Source organism: Vespula pensylvanica, chromosome 1 (genome assembly GCF_014466175.1).
Source record: "Vespula pensylvanica isolate Volc-1 chromosome 1, ASM1446617v1, whole genome shotgun sequence".
Classification (NCBI taxonomy): domain Eukaryota; kingdom Metazoa; phylum Arthropoda; class Insecta; order Hymenoptera; family Vespidae; genus Vespula; species Vespula pensylvanica.
This window is the reverse complement of record NC_057685.1, coordinates 1,201,999-1,218,895: the sequence shown is the minus strand read 5'-3', so window position 1 is coordinate 1,218,895 and position 16,897 is coordinate 1,201,999. Positions and strand designations below refer to the sequence as shown.

The window sequence follows — 16,897 nt, the reverse complement described above, 5'->3', positions numbered from 1 at the left end:
AAACATATAATAAATTAATTATAGTAACAACAAGTATATATATATATATATATATATATATATAAATATATATAATAGAAACTAAAATTTAATGAACATATAATAAATGAATTATAGTAATACAATAACAAGTATATATTATATAAATTATATATATATATATATAATACACATATATGACGACAATAATATATACATATGTATATAAAATAGGAACTAAAATCTAGCGATGAAGTTTCTTTTTAATTGTATACGTGTCACTGATGTTTCGATACGTGTCGCGTTGGAGTAGATAAGCTCGAAGCCATTAAGAATTTTAATGATATCGTCGATGTAGGATGGAGAGCTTTTGTAAAGATACCTATGGTAGACGAACAAAGAGAAAGAGAGAAAGCGAGAGAATGAGAGAGTAGCGATATCGGATATGGGACTTAATAAAAGCGTGTGTTAAATGTCAGTGCTCTAATAGAAGAAGAGAACTCATAGCTTGGCGACCAGCGGTTGCTTGCTGATAATGAGGTCGTTATCTTATAAAAGATGTATAAGTAGTCAAGTCGACACTCTTTATTCCTTCTTCTTCGTGTATATCTTCGTTAACTACTCATAATGCATTAATTTGAGTAGTTAGAAGAAGTGTCTTAACAACATTATTTTCTCGAGAAAATTTATTTCTCGATCAATAATTCGCCTTACGTTTCAATTAATCAATAATCTCAGAAAATTATGTATGATGCATACGTACCTATCTAGATAATATATGTATATATAGATTCACCGATATTTATTCCTTTCTTTTCTTCTTCTTTTTTTCTTTTTTCTTTTTACGAACTCTCCGTTTCAATTTCGTTTAGCGAAGGACATGGAAAACAAAGGTAATTGCAATTATTCTCTGAGATCGTACGCTTAGAACGCGTAGGTACGTCGTGGAAGTTTCATCGTGAGAACGATGACTAACGAGGTTGAAACGAGTACGCTACTAAACATTATTCTGTCATGATATTCGCTTTGATGTCAGAAATTAAACGTCGCTTGAACTATCTCGTTACTTTGCCTTTATCTCTCTCTTTCTCTCTCTTTCTCTATCTATCTCTCTATCTATCTCTCTATCTTTCTATCTTTCTATCTCTCTATCTCTCTATCTCTCTTTCTCGTTTCACTTCTCGATTCAGCGACACCATTTTTCTCGTTTGTAAGAAATACCTTACCGTATTAGAATTTCGATCCATATAACTTATCAATTTGTACCGTATCGTTTTTTTATTTTTCTATACGTATTTTTATTAAAACTATCATCTCTCTTTTTTCTTTCTCTCTTTTTTTTTCATCCCCCTGACAATAGTGTTATATTTTCTATATTACAATACATTATTGAGAGATGCTACAATTATTCAACGTTAATTTTAAATCTACGTTGTATATTCCGTATTCTTTGATTATTCGTTCATATATATGTATATGTGTGTGTGTGTGTGTGTGTGTATATATATATATATATATATATATATATATATATATATATTATATGTGTGAAACTGAACCATGTAAATAAAGTAGAACAACCAGTATCGTTGGATTTTAATTTAACAAAAATTATTGTATAAGTCTGTATATTTAGTAGAGAACCAACGGTTAAAACACGCAAATATCGTTATCCAAATTAAATCTAGGTAGTAATACCTGACAAAGTCCATTATGATATTACATTTTCTCTGTTTGAGAATATCCTTTGTAAATATGTAGTTTGTATTATTTTGCATTTGTGACGTCGCTTACGATGAAAATTTACAGTCGCAGAGAATAGATCGTTTTCAGTTTCTGTTTTACTTTCACGAGAGAAACAGACAGAAAGAGAAAGAGAAAGATAGATAGAGAGATAGATAGATAGATAGAGAGAGAGAGAGAGAGAGAGAGAGAGAGAGAGAGAGAGAGAGAGAGAGAGAGAGATTATTTTCCCTGAAAATTTGCAGATCATCTCTGTATCACATAAGATAGTACACATAGCGAACATTCTCGTCCATGTTCTCCCATGCAAGAAATACCAAAGTAAGAATTCAAAAAAATTCTTCAAAATTAATCGATCCAAAATCTTAAAATTCAAATAATAAAACAATTAATACATAGTATAGGTTTTTGTTTCATACGTTCACAATTGATAATTTTATTTAAAGTTTCAAAGAAATAACACGTTAGGTGTACTTAAGATTTTAAACTTTTAACTTTTATCGAATCGACTTCACGAATCCGATTATATACAGCGAGAGAAAAATTATAAAGCTTTTTGCGTTTTAATTCGCATACCTAATTCTTTTCTTTAACGTTACCCGATTCTCGTTTCTTCCAGTTTCGAGAGAAATAAGAAACTTGTGTAATACTTGCATTTATTTAAACGTACCCAGAAGAACTGGTTTAACCAATCGGATTTTCGAAAAAGTTCTTCTCGAGTTTCTTTTCTCGAATCTCGCTATTCACGGTAATTCAATTTTCAAACGGCTTTCACCTACTTAGCTTTCTCTCACCTTACCGAAGCAAGTTAATAACTTTATATAAACGAAGGAGGATTATCCTTGCTAAGGCTTGCAACGAATTGAATCTTTCGCAAGCGAATTCCATGTTTAAGTCAGGGATTTATGTACCCATATATACTCGATACGTCGATGTTCGTGCACGCTCAACAGAAAAAGAGAGAGAGAGAGAGAGAGAGAGAGAGAGAGAGAGAGAGAGAGAAGTGAGAAGGATATGAGAACGAAAGTATCGTTGAAACCTCTCATAAACGTAGTCGTTCCCAAACGTTAAACCTTTCCAATTCACCTCTCGATACAAATCGAAAAGTATCATAGCCATAAATCATTTCTCATTTTATTTCTCTCCCCCCATGAAAAATCTCCTTACAGCAAGGATTTTGATAAGATCGAATTGAGCTTCTCGATGTCTTCTCGATATTAAGGAACAGAAAAAGGGTAACGAAAATTTGTTAATCGTTTAAAATCTACCAAAAGTTTCAATGATGTACATATCTCTTGAGAACGATGTTTTATCTCCGTTTTCTTGTCTCTTTTCTTTTTTTTTTTTTTTTCCTTTTTTTCTTATTCTCTTATAACAAATTAATGTCGATTAAATCTTCGTCGACGAAAGCACGAAAGAAGAGGAGAGAAAAGAAGCACAACGAAAGAAAATAATTATTATCATTGTGCATAGCAAACTAAAAAAAAAAAGAAGAAAAGAAGAAAGAAAAGGATATAATTATTATCAATGTGCATTCCAATGTAAAGAAGGAAGAAAGAAGAAAAAAGAAAAAAGTGAGAAAGAAAAGAAAAGGAAAGATTGCAAACTATAAAAATATTTTTATTGACATCGTTATTATTGATGTGTACGAACGAAATATTATATATCGAGTAACATAGCAAGAACTTATCGGATGTATCTCTGACATTGCCATGGAAAGTCTTAGCTGCCGCGGGTTGAGTTTTCGAGTTATCGAACGGGATATATACGTTCAGCGCCTCGAGAGAGAATGGACTACGTGCCCTGGAGCCGCAATAGTACGAACTCCTAGAAGTATCTGTTCTCTCTCTTTCTCTTTCTCTCTCTCTCTATCTATCTATCTCTCTATCTGTCTATGTCTCTATCTCTGTCCCTCTTCTTTTCCCTTTCGAAACTGTATTTGACAAAACGAAGAAATGGAAAGGTGAAAAAAGTCTGAACGAAAAAAAAGAAAAAAAAAAAAAAAAAAAAAGAAAAAAAAATCTGACTCGATCGAAATATCACAATTCTTTCGTGCTCGATCGTCCAAGCAAAAAAAAAATTGCTTCTCTCTTTCTTCGTTCTTTCTTCTTTTGCTTTTCCTCTTTTTTCTTCTTTCTTTCTTTTATTATTTTATTTTAAAAGGTTCGTTCTGCCAGACAAGTTCAGTGGCTGATTCAGATTCGTTTCTTTTTTTTTTCTTTTCTTTATTATTATTACTGTTGTTGTTGTTGTTTGTTATTATTATTATTATTATTATTATTATTATTATTCTTTTTTTTATTGTTTTTAGATACTCGATAATACTCGATAACACAAAATCTCGGAGAGTGCGTTACCGACAACGATACGATCGATTGTACTCTTCGACGTTCGTAGTTCGAGAGTTATTGTATTTAAACGTATACCGTTCGTACACTCGTCGACAGCGAGTTATTAATGGCGTAGAGTGATCCGATATTCGTATCTGTTCATCAGTTATATATTTTATGCAACATTATATATGCAATTCCAGATTTCCTTGCATATTGTTATTATGATTTATATTAATCACCCAGCTGAAATGCATCATTATTTGCTGACTTTCGTTTCGGACGTTCAAAAAGTTTGGCCTCCTTCGATGTCTCGCTTCTAATAATAAACGCGAAGATAATAAAGGAGAAGCAGCTAACGAAATTCAATTTCTGATAATGATAATGACCTTTTCGATGAATAAATCTTCGTGTAGAAGAGACGAAAAGAAAAAAGTATAAAAAAGAAAAAAAAAAATAATAATAAAGAAAATGACAAATTCATACGATATTGGATCCTTGGATGTAGAGATATTTTATCTAAGGAACAATTTTCATTATGGCGGAGTAATAACATTGCTTTTTTTATCAGCTCACCGAATATATTATTCTTTCATTACCTCCCATGGGAGAGAGGGTTGGGTAATATACGACGATAAAGATAATTTTCTCTCTCTCTCTCTCTCTCTCTCTCTCTCTCTCTCTCTCTCTCTCTCTCTCTCTCTCTCTCTCTCTCTCTCTCTCTCTCTCTCTCTCTCTACATTAAACGAAAGAGGTCTCGACACCTTTCGCGAGCAAACTCTCAAGGTATCTCATTTAATTGTCATCAGGGCCTTGCCTAATTCGATGTAGAATGCAAAATTTCGTGACTCGAACGAGCATTACTTCTTGCAAGAGCAATTAGTAAAGTTAACTCGAGACTTCTGGGAATCGAAGCTCGCTTCGTAAGTTTGCCTTTTCGATGACGCACGTGTTACGGTGTTAATTCATCGAACGAGATTCATTTACTCTACTATATTAATTGCATGGATACCAAACTCTCGTATAGATTTTGCAATAATCTATTTTTCCTATCTTCTTCGATCATTCGTGTTAGAATACTCGATATTCTCTCTCTCTCTCTCTCTCTCTCTCTCTCTCTCTCTCTCTTTTTCTCTTTTCACTGGACACAAACACAAAAATGATGAACGTATTTTCCATTTTCTATTCGCGAAAAATATTTTCCTTTTTTAGATTCGTCAAGTGAATCGCTAGTGAAAAAAATAGTAAACCCATGTAATCGAATGTTCTGAACGAGGACAAAGCGTGTTTTCGCTGTCGGATTACGAGGACGAGAGTTTGTACTAATAAATACGAGTCACAGGATCCAAAGTCAATTACTCGCATGGTGACTCGAGTTGCACGCGTTCGCTCACAGTCCGCGTGTTAAGCGAGCGAAACAGAATTATTCATGGTGAACTTTCGATGCACAGGTGCGTTCAACGTTCAAACTGGCCAAGCTTGTCGGCCCGTGCCTCCTTTCTTCTTCGCATTTGCATTAAAAACGCATAGCGAATGGTGACGGCAAGCCCGAAATCATGTCTGGAAAACGTTCCCTTCTCTTCCTACTACTAGAAAGAAAAAGAAAGAAAAAAAAGAAAGAAGGAAGAAAAAGAAAAAGACAGAGAGAGAGAGAGAGAGAGAGTTCTCCTGCTATTTTGTTATTTCCTCGTAAAACTTTTCTTAACTCAACGTCGCTATAGTTAATAGTAGTTAGCCACCAAACGAAAAAGGAAAGTTCTTAATCTAATAAAAATTTTTTCCTTCTTACTTAGAGGAAGTCGTTTGCTTACATTTCACCATTTTGATTTTCTCTCTCTCTCTCTCTCCCTCTCTTTGTTTTATTTATTCATTTATTTCCTTACGTATATATTTATTTATTTATTTTTTTTTTTTCGATTCCGATCGTTAATAAAAGAGCCACGAAGAATCCTTTTCCTTATATACTCGATAAATCCGTCTTCCGTTTCATATGATATATGGAAACGTGTAGAGAGACGAAATTGTATGGTAGGAGAAAAGCCATAAAGCTACGTCATCGTGTGTTTGGAATACCAGACTCGAGGAACTCTTCTCCTTCGAATAAAGAACGACGGAATACTATGCGATCTATTCGAAAAACTTCAGAAAAAGAGAGAGAGGGAGAGAGAGAGAGAGAGAGAGAGGATTTTACGCGAGAGTCTCGATAAATAAGAAATAGCTTTTCGAACAGGGTTGATGGCCGTAGAGGGGTCGTACAGAGGGGTAGGGTAGATAGGAAACGATAGAAGATGGCTAAAGTTCAAAGTAAATCGGACAAGTCGGCAAAGATATATATTTTCAAAACGAAGCGACAATTCCGTATTGTTTGTTAACGATTTCCGTCGAATTGTCGCTAAAAGGAAGAATTTCGATTCTAAATAGTTGGCAATATTCCAATTTTGGATCCCATGTTAAATGTTTTCTCCAGCGTCCATCCAGACCGGCGATTCCTCTTGAATAATTCTAGAACTACGTTGATAATGCCTACGTGTAAAGGTGTACCCCGTTATACCCTTTTGTTAAAGAGACGGAGGGTGGTGATTAATAATTTTCACGTAGTATACCTAGGAATAAATTATTTATATCGTCGGAGTATGCTTTCGGTCGTCCAATGGCCAAACTCGTTTTCGTTGGCATAGGCTGACCGTAACTACTGGCACCTGGCGTCTATCCATCTACCAACCACTGTCTGACCACAGTCGGTCACTCTGTACTGGCAACCCATACGTACGGCTATACTACTAGGGCAAAAACCTTTCGCATTTTCTCTATCTCGTTTCTCTTATCCTTTTCTTTTCTTTTTTTTTTCATCGGTTTTTTTCTTTTTGACATATTTTTTTGTCTTTTCTTTTTGCTTTTTTTTTTTTATATGTAACGTCAAGGGAAACATATTTCAACGCATCGATTTGAACCTACAAAATGACTCGTCGAGATATTTCCTCGGCGATCGAGTATATTCCCTGTGTAATTGCGATTTTTTTTCTTTTTTTTTGTTTTTGAGAGAGAATTTGATCGTTTCAGGACGGTCCAGCCTCGGCCTTCCCGTTGACCCAGACTCTGTTGAACATTTACGGCCGCAGGTCGAGCAGACCTGACGTTCCAGGTCCCATTGATGAGAATCAGGTTCGTAAACGATGGTCGTGTACGACAGACTTCTTAAAATCGACTCACACGAGCACACTTCTCTAACAAATTACCCCAAAGTGCTTTTCTTCTTTCCACATTCTTCTAAGGTTTTTTTTTCGAAAATCCTTTCGATAGTCTCTCTCTCTCTCTCTCTCTCTCTCTCTCTCTCTCTCTCTCTCTCTCTCTCTCTCTCTCTCTCTCTATCTATCTATCTATCTATCTATCTATCTATCTATCTATCTCTGTCTATATCTCTCTCTAGCTCTCTATCTATATGAATATCTCTATACCTCACCGCATTCTGTCTTTTCATCGCAGCATGCATCCAAAATGCAAGATTAGGATTTAAAATTTTATTTTCCTTTATCACTTTTTGTTTGTTTGTATGCGTGTGTATGTATGTTTTTTTGTGTTATCTTTTTTTTTCTTTTTATTATCTAAGCAAAACCACTTGCATCGGCTTCTTTTTTTTATCAATTCTCCACGTTGATAATTCTCGTAGATACAAGAACTCGATCGATGATACGATTCCTAACATACCGACTATCGGTATATTACCTTCCGATGGTTTCTTCTTACCCGAGTGATTCGAATTATCAAGCTCGATAAACTCTGAGAGTATTAATCCGTAATCCGCATAAATATATAACGTTTATACGTGCTTTCGCTCGTCGGGGGTAGAGGAATGGGAAGAAAAAAAAAAAAAAATAGAAAAAAAAAGGAATCAAATCGAAGAGAAGATCCGTCGTTAACGAGTATCATGAATATTCCAAAGGCTTCATCGAAGAGAAGAGAAGAGAAGATCGATCCGATCTGGAGTCATCTCATTAAATCGAAACTTAATTAAACGACCTAGCCCGTACGAGGTAATCTTTTTAAAAGATATCATTTCGAATTTAAAATTCTAGAAAGTTATTAAAAAAGGCTTCGACGTTTTAATTGGAAAAATAATTATTAAGAGGTTATGAAATTTTTACTTAGAAGGAAAGAGAAAGAGAGAGAAAGAAAAAAGGAAGGAATAAATAAAAAAGAAAGAAGAAAAGAGATAAAAGAAAAAAGAAAGTAATAGTCGAAAAATATTTCTTCGAGGTGACGGAAAGGGAAAGAGAGAGAACAAAAAAGGAAAAGAGAAGGTAAAAAGAGGTATAAAAAAAGAAAAGAAAAGAAAAGAAAAAGTAAACGTCGAAGGTAGAAGGATAGAGAAAGATAGATTTCGATTTAGTAGCAGGATCGGCAGAAGGGTTCATTAAGGTTGCGTGATTTAGTAAGAGGAGCCCGTTTAAAAGGAGGGTATTAGGTGTTGGAATTAGACGGCGATGGCAGCGACGGCAATGCCGCCTTGGTAGGAGCATCGAGAGACACCACCGACACAAACGTCAACGTCGACGTTGACGTCGACGTCGAGGATTTTCTCCGACGACAGTAGTAGTACCGACGACGCCGTCTATCCCTTCGAAAGAGAAACTCGTACGCTCTTTACCTCTTTCTTCATTTCTATATTTCTCACGCGTCGAAAGAACAAACGTCGTCGTCGAATATTATCCCCGTTTTGTTTCTTTTTCTTTTTCTCTGTATTTTTTTTTTTTTTTACGTTTTCCTTTTCTTTTTCTTCTCTTTTTCTTGTTCTTTTCTTTTTCTTTTTCTTTTTCTTTTTCTTTTTCTTTTTCTTCTCTCTCTCTCTCTCTCTCTCTCTCTCTCTCTCTCTTTCTTTCTCTCCCCTTCCACGTCTCGCAAAATCCTCGTCCTAATTTTCACCCTACTAATAACAAAAAGATGTGATTTTCTCTCTTTTTTTCTTTTTCTTTTTTTTTTTCTTTTTTTTGGACTCCTACGAATCATTTAACAAGACAGTGATTTTTTTTTTCGTCTCGCTATGTATATGTATGTTCTCACTTGCGATCTTTCTCCTTTCTCCTTTTATTTCTTTTTTCCTTTCGCTTTCCTTCCCTCGTGCGTAAACATTTTTTACGATTCACGATGTGACGTGGATTGATATTGGATGTTTGTATAATAGAAGGAATTTGTGTTTTCGATTGGAGATCCATTAAACGTCCTACGTTCGCAAGATTTTATTCGTCGTTTCTCGTTGATCGTGAACAAACAAAGGGGACCATCTCGCGTCGCGAACATTTTCTTTTCTTTTTTTTTTTTTTTTACAAGAAAGAGTGAAGTAAATCTTTCTGAAATATCATCGACGGATAGGAAAAACGAAACGACTATATAGTTCTATATAGTTCACTATGTTCCTTCAAGTTCGGATGACCTCCGTGTAAACAAAGAAGCATACACGACGTTGCTTGATATTCTTAGAAGAAACGTGTGTGTAAATCGAACTCTGAGTCAGTTTGAAATTTCCCGCGAGTCAACTTGGCGCTTGATGCTTTGCGTCCACGTAAAATGCAAACCAACAAACATATTTGACGGTGACTGTAACGGATATAACCGAGCTGTTTCTACATTTTATCTCCTCCCATTTTCTTTTTCTTCTTTTTTTTTTTTTTGTTTGTCTTTATCTTTCTTTTTCTCTCTCTTTTTAATTTCTTTTTCGCGTTGTTCTTCTTTTCTTTCTATCTTTCTTTTACTTTTCTCTCTTTTTTTTTTTTGTGCTTTTCTCTTCTTTCCGAAGAATAGTAAAAATAATTCTAGAGGACGTACGTGAAGGAGAACGACGAGATAATAATTGTCAGCTGTTTCTCGACAGTCTCTTTAACCCACATTCGAAGGAAAGAGAAGGAAAAGTGGGAATAGAAAAAGACGTTCGTCATTGCCTTTGTTCGGCTCTTTGCCACTTTTCCGCGTGCCAAAGACGGACGGAGCCGGGTTCTCGCTTGAAAGATGAAAGAATATCTACGAGTTGATCTTTTTTTATGCTTTCCCTTTTTTTTCTATTTATTATTATTATTATTATTATTATTATTATTATTATTATTATTATTATTATTATTATTATTATTATGGTTATTATTATTTCCTTATTCAGTCAGGATAAAAATCGTCGTAGTTAAAGAAAATGGATATCGTTCAATACTCGCAGCACGTTTGCGGAATAGAAGAACCGAAGCGAAAGTGTGTTTAAATTCGTGACGTATCTTCGCAATTCCTTCGATATTACCTTTCATAAAGGCCACTTTGTAGCATCGTTTTCCTTCGTGACTTATTTCATCAAAGAATTTTTCTCATTAAAAACGATCTCTTTAAATAAAAATATTCTATCTTTCTTCCTTGTTTTTCTTCCATCTTTCTTTTTTTCTTCGTCCTTTTTTTTCTCTTTATTATTTATTATCATTACTATTATTATTTATTCATATCCTTCTTATCATTATTATCGTTAATATTACTGTTATTATTTATTCTTATTCTTATTATTATTGTCACTTCGTTCGATTTTCCTTTCCACGATCAATCGAGAGAGTGAGAGAGAAAGAAAGAAATATAGAGAGAGATAAAAAAAAATAAGCGAATTTTTTTTTTTTTTTTTTAAATAGAAGGGACTCGAAGTCTAGAAAATATTCGTTTTAAAACCATAGTTCCGATATTCCTTACACGATTTTCAACTATTCCATAAATTTTCAACAATACGTAGATATATCAAAGTGTTGTACAGACATGTAAAGTGTTTCCTTGATAAGACAAAGTTTTAGCAACGTTCTTTTCAATCATGATCGACTGGGTTTCAATCGTACATCACTCGAGACGTCGATTTAGCGATTATATGTACGTGGTTCCCGCAAGGGTAAAAAAACAACGAAGAGCTAAACAACGTAGATACTCTTTGAAAAATTCCATCGAACATCGTGCGTACGTCGCTCATAATGATGATCTCGATGAATACCACTGTGATGATTTCTGTGGTTGCTGTTCCTGGAATCACGTAAGTTCACAACGTGAACTACAAATTTTTCCCTTTTTTATATTCTCTCTCTTTCTCTCTCTCTCTCTCTCTCTCTCTCTCTCTCTCTTAATAATCGAAAGTTACGTCCTTGTCTTTTTCTTTTTTCTATCCTTTTTTTTTTCTTTTTTTTTTCTTTTTTTTTTTATCGATTTTTTTGCACTCGTTGCCCGCTCTCGGAAAATGAAAGTAGTGAAAAGAAAGGAGAACAAAAGTTTAACGACGATATGTATGGAGGAGGGTGGGAAGGGATAGGGGTTGATGTAGGAGAGGCCCATCTTCGTATACAACACGTTTTGTTCTATTCTCTAGGGAATATATTCTTCGTTTTTTATTTCAACGTTTCCTACTCCTTCTCCAATCGTGATCCGAAACCTGTCATAAGCACGATAATGAAACGAAATCCGGGATTTCTCTAGATTAGCACGCTTTTTTTTTAAAGTTCTAAGCTTCTGCATAGACAGACATCGATATCGAGATTACTTCTTAGTCAACGACGATCCCAGGAAGAACAACGACGTAGTACTTATTTAAATTCTTCGTCGTAAATAGTAACAATGATATTTTTGAACGTTCCATTAAGAATTAATCATAGCGTTAATCGTTCTGTTAAGGTACGATACTCGTTATACGATATTTCTCAGGTCTCATTTCAATTTGTAATATATTCTTTGTAAATAATCGTGGAAAATATATTTTACATTCAGTGATCGATTATTAATTATTACAGTAAAAATTAACATACGTAAGTGGTACTTAAATATTATATTATAAATTTGTAGTTTGATCGTTACCGTGAAATCGTTTCGATCGTGTTTACATAGTCGTTACGCTTTTCGCAGCGAACGATTTGATTGGTATTTGTTTATATACGACGATCGGTCATCGGTCGACCGAAATAGGATAAATATATACACACGTACGTACATATCTACGTATATATACACATCGAACGATCAACTCACGCGAACGCGTGGTATTTAGATTTCTCGTCTAATATAATCGTATTACTTTACTATCGTTCCTTCTTAGATACGTTCCAATAAGTTTTAACCCTCTTAAAGCGTATCCAATATATATATATATATATATATATATATATATATATATATATATGTGAGTATTATGTCCTTTTTTGTAAAAATTTTTTTTTACTCACGTTACGACGCAAGGTCATTGAAAATGTTATTTCGCTCGTGCTCAGGTAATAATTCTTTAACGCGATCACAGTGTCGCAGAGTGTTAAACCGATAGCACAACGATCGATCGAACACCATGTCACGAACGTATTGTAACGTCGATGAGTCTATATTTTCTCTTTTATTAAAATGTTTACACGCCCTATCAGATTATTTTGCGCCTTTTGATAAAAAAGAAAAAAAAAAAAAAAGAAAAAGAAAGAAAAAGAAAATGTTATCCGGCTTTGTCAACGCGTTGTTTGGTCCCTGAAAGAAAAATCCGTCGAAGAAAATAAACTGTTAACCCTTCAATCGCTTGACAACGTTTAATCAAACATATAAAACATGAACGTTCACCATCGTAGATACTTGCATATGTCATCTAACAATTCCTTTTTTTTTTACGTAGAAAACACGTTACAACGCGGGAGGTGTGGAGGAACAATTACCACCACCACCGTCACCACCGCAGGTGAAAGAGGGAAGCCAGTTGGATGGAGTTCCTAGACCAAATTCGGTCGAACGTATTCTTCATCCTGATGCTACTACTCAACACATACTTACCACTCATGAAACATTGAACAAGGTAGGATCATCATCTGTATATATGAGACTCGTATTTTCCACGAAATTACATTTTTTTTCATCAATTTATAATACACAATAAACGCATACACACACACACACATATACGAGTCGTAAATTCGCTGAGGTAGTAAGGGTAAGGGTAAAGGTAAGGGGTAAGGGTAGGAAATATATCAACGCGCATGCGCCGTAAACTGGAATGTTTTCGCCATCTACGAGGATTCTACGAAAACCATATAGAAACTTATTCTACTTTCCAACATCCGATATCTCTTAAAACATTCTCATAACTATAAGGTGGATCAGTAGTAATCTTCCTTACCAACAGTCGATGAAACAATGCCACGAAACAAAGCTAAAGTTTTCGAGATTTTCACCGAGACCGCAGTGGCATCGTTACCACGATAAAGAAGATTTCTACTATTTCTATACGATATTGCCGTCCCCAACACACGTGGACAAAATAGTTCAGCCGCGACTTTGCAGCTCGGCGAACACGAACTGCATACCGTGCACCGTGAAAGATTTTCGCGTTCAAGTGCGTACTTGCGTTTCTTTGGTTTATTATTATTGTTTCTCTCTTTCTTTCTTTCTTTCTTTCTATTTTTCTTTTCTTTTCTTTTTTTTTTTTCATCCTTCTTTTCCTTTTATTTTTTTCTTTCTTTTTAAATTTCCACTCCACGTTATATCACAGTTTTATAATATCTGTGCTGTGCTACGTTCATAGAAATACTATTCGCTAAATATTTTACTTTATATGTAGTCCAATAGTTGAAACAAAGTTCGCACTTTTTCATATTCGAATCGGTGTTAGCAACGTAAAGTATCGATTCGTTTGCAACGCAGTTCCTACTTTCTATCGTCTTTGTTTCGACACTCTTTAAAGGTTATTCTTCTATAACAAATCGTGGAAAATCATTCGTTAAAAAAAAAAATAAATAAAAAAATAAATAAATAAAAACAAAAAGAATAACATATGTATATATAATTTTTTTTTTCATTTTTTAAATATTCGCGACAAAATCGTTGTGGATTTAAACGAACAACTTTTACAATAGCTTTTCATAAATATAGACATTCAACGAGGAACCGATCGAAATCGTGTCCTCGAGTGTTTTTAGTCTCCATTCATAAATTCGCACGGAACGTTAACCAACTCGCGTGTAGCTCTTTCCAATTCGTAAAGTCGATTGATTTATTTCAAACTTTCCGACGTGGTATAACATCGAGCGATAAATTTTCTTGGTAAACATCGCTTCAAATATTGAGACCAGTAGTTATTAGTAATAGTAGTAGTAGTAGTAGTAGTAGTAGTAATAACAGTAGTAGTAGTAAAACTGGTAATAGTAGTAGTAGTTTGTATCACGACAATTCGTACTACGATATGTGAATTACGTAAAAGAGAAATACATAGATCGTTTCAAGGTCAAGTCGGATTAAAATAATTCTTTCCGTGAACATTTGAAAGGCAGTAAGAGAAAGAGAAAGAGACAGAGAGAGAGAGAGAGAGAGAGAGAGAGAGAGAGAGAGAGAGAGAGAGAGAGAGATTATAAGCGCGCGTTACATATATAAACAATAATATAATAAATACAATGAGATTTTTGGTTAACTCGACTTTACGAAGATTTAGAAGAACGTTCTTCGGCTTTGATTTAATTATAATTATTAGATATAATAAAATATATACGACGAAGTATACGATCGTCAAAGAGAGTCTTTGTCCGACATTTAAAACGTCGATTCGCTGCGTGGGGTAGGAAGGGTCAGTGGTAGTAGAAGACGACCGAGACAGAAAATCGAAATACGTTTCGCTTTTATAGGCCTCGTAAAGGGCAATCGTTAAACGTGACCGAGACGCATTCGACAATGGCTTGTCCGTTCTTATCTTTGACATATTTACGAGTACCTCGTAATTCATGAAAGTTGAAAAGTTGTAATACATCGTGATACGACAATTCACCTATCTGTGAATTAACGCGTAAAAATAATTATGTCTTGATCATTTTATTATTATTATTATTATTATTATTATTATTATTATTATTAAAACGTAATTTAACGAAGGCGTATTGTATAATAACAATATACTAATAATATATGTATATAGATAGTAATATATATGTTAATGATATATGTAATAATAATAATGATAATATAATGATAAAAAGATGATAATAATAATTATTAATAATAATAATCATTATTAAAAATAATAATCTTATTGTTATTATTATTTCTTTATATTTTATATTTTATATTTTCATCGTGATCTACGCTACGGGAAAAATTCTAATCCCGTTCGATCAAAGAGCACGCACGAAACGAACGTGAGAATTTGCTCGTGGCCGATCGTGAAAATTAATGCAAATTTTCATTCCTCTTCGGTAAGCATCGGCTTAAAAGAGTTACGCGCCACTGATCCGAACGGATTCGTAACGCGCGTTGCATCATGTGATATCGCATGCTCGCTGAGTACGTATCGAATGATGAAGAATCGCACGGTTAGCGGTTAGACGGATGGCCCCTTTTGTGGATGAAGCGAGACTTTTGGTGAATTCGTTTCAAATGTATTACTTATATACATATTTATCTATATGTCTCTATAATATAATATACATGTTTATATCCATCATGTTTTTAATACATTTCAATTTATACAGATAAAAAAAATATATATATATATATATGAATATATGAATATATAAATATGTATATATGTGAATATATATATATATATATATATATATATATATATATGTATATGTATATGTATATATTTAAATTGAAAAAGAGTCACACGATGCATTTATTCGATAAATTTCTACACGAGGCAATAATATTATATATTTTGTCGCGTTAACATATAAAATAAAAATTCTTCAAAGTATATCATCTTAGATATCGTTTTATTCGTCTTCGTACATCTCTTCTTCTTCTACATTCTCTTCTACTTCATCTTGTAGTAATAGATTCAAAGTTTCGTAAACGAAGAGAGTAAATCGATCAAGAGCAAATCAAGTTTCTTAGTCGGAGTAGGAGGACCGTGTCGTGATATTAATGTGTCCTAGTACCTCGATTATTTATGGAGAGTGATAAATTATGAATGGCAGGTTACTCGCTAAAGCCTCGATGTTAGGAGGAAGTTTGACGATAAAGACGTTTTCTATAACGTACAAACTTTCATTCATTATCACATGATCAAAGAAAAAAAAAAATATATATATATATATATCAACGTAATCGTGTATTATTTATCTCGACGAAGAAAAAACGTTTTTCTTTAAGCATAAAAAAAAGAAAAAGAAAAAGAAACAAATTTTATATTTTTTTATTAGTTTCTACAAAATATATAACTCGTATATCCTCGCGATATAGTAATACGTTCAATTCATATTCGTCGAGTTATCAAAGAAAAAAAAAAAAAAAGAAAAGAAAAGAAAAAAGACATAAAAGACGTAATACGTGTCGTTTAATGTTTTCATGTATTAAAGATGGAAAGAAAATCTCGGAGAAACGAGAGATATATCATCGTAAAACAAACTTGAAAAGTAATAAAATATCAAGAGACTTTATAAGATATATTGTTGATTCCGCGTCTATTTTTCTCCTAGCTCGCACGTTTTTATCTACGTATATAGGAACGTATACATGTATGTAGGTGTGTGTGTGTGTGTGTGTGTGTGTGTGTACGTAGGTACGTACGTTTTAACGTCGTCCTGAAGGCAAACTCCCTCTGAGTTCGACCCAGACGCAACCCAGGCTCGACCTAGATACCATTTTCGGCGTTTCTTCTCCTCTCTCTCTCTCTCTCTCTCTCTCTCTCTCTCTCTCTCTCTCTCTTTCTCTCTCTCTCTCTTTCTCTGTCTTTGTACAAAGCATCCTGATAGATCGTTTGCCAATAACGATCGTAGATTTCTTCCGCGAGCCTTATTTTTCCTGATTCGATGGAACGACCGAGTTACTCGATAGATAGAACGATGTAAACAGGTTTCTTTATCTCTCGATAAAAAATGAAACATTTTCTAAAC

At 34.0% G+C, this 16,897-nt stretch overlaps 1 protein-coding gene across 1 annotated transcript in view; it reads left to right on the top strand.

The window, feature by feature from the left end:
- LOC122630551 (disks large 1 tumor suppressor protein-like) overlaps window positions 1–16,897 on the top strand; it is a 263,281-nt gene that overhangs the window by 46,451 nt on the left and 199,933 nt on the right. The window contains 2 exon segments of the mRNA XM_043815157.1: window positions 7,113–7,214; window positions 12,694–12,870. Coding sequence (XP_043671092.1) covers window positions 7,113–7,214; window positions 12,694–12,870 — 279 coding nt within the window.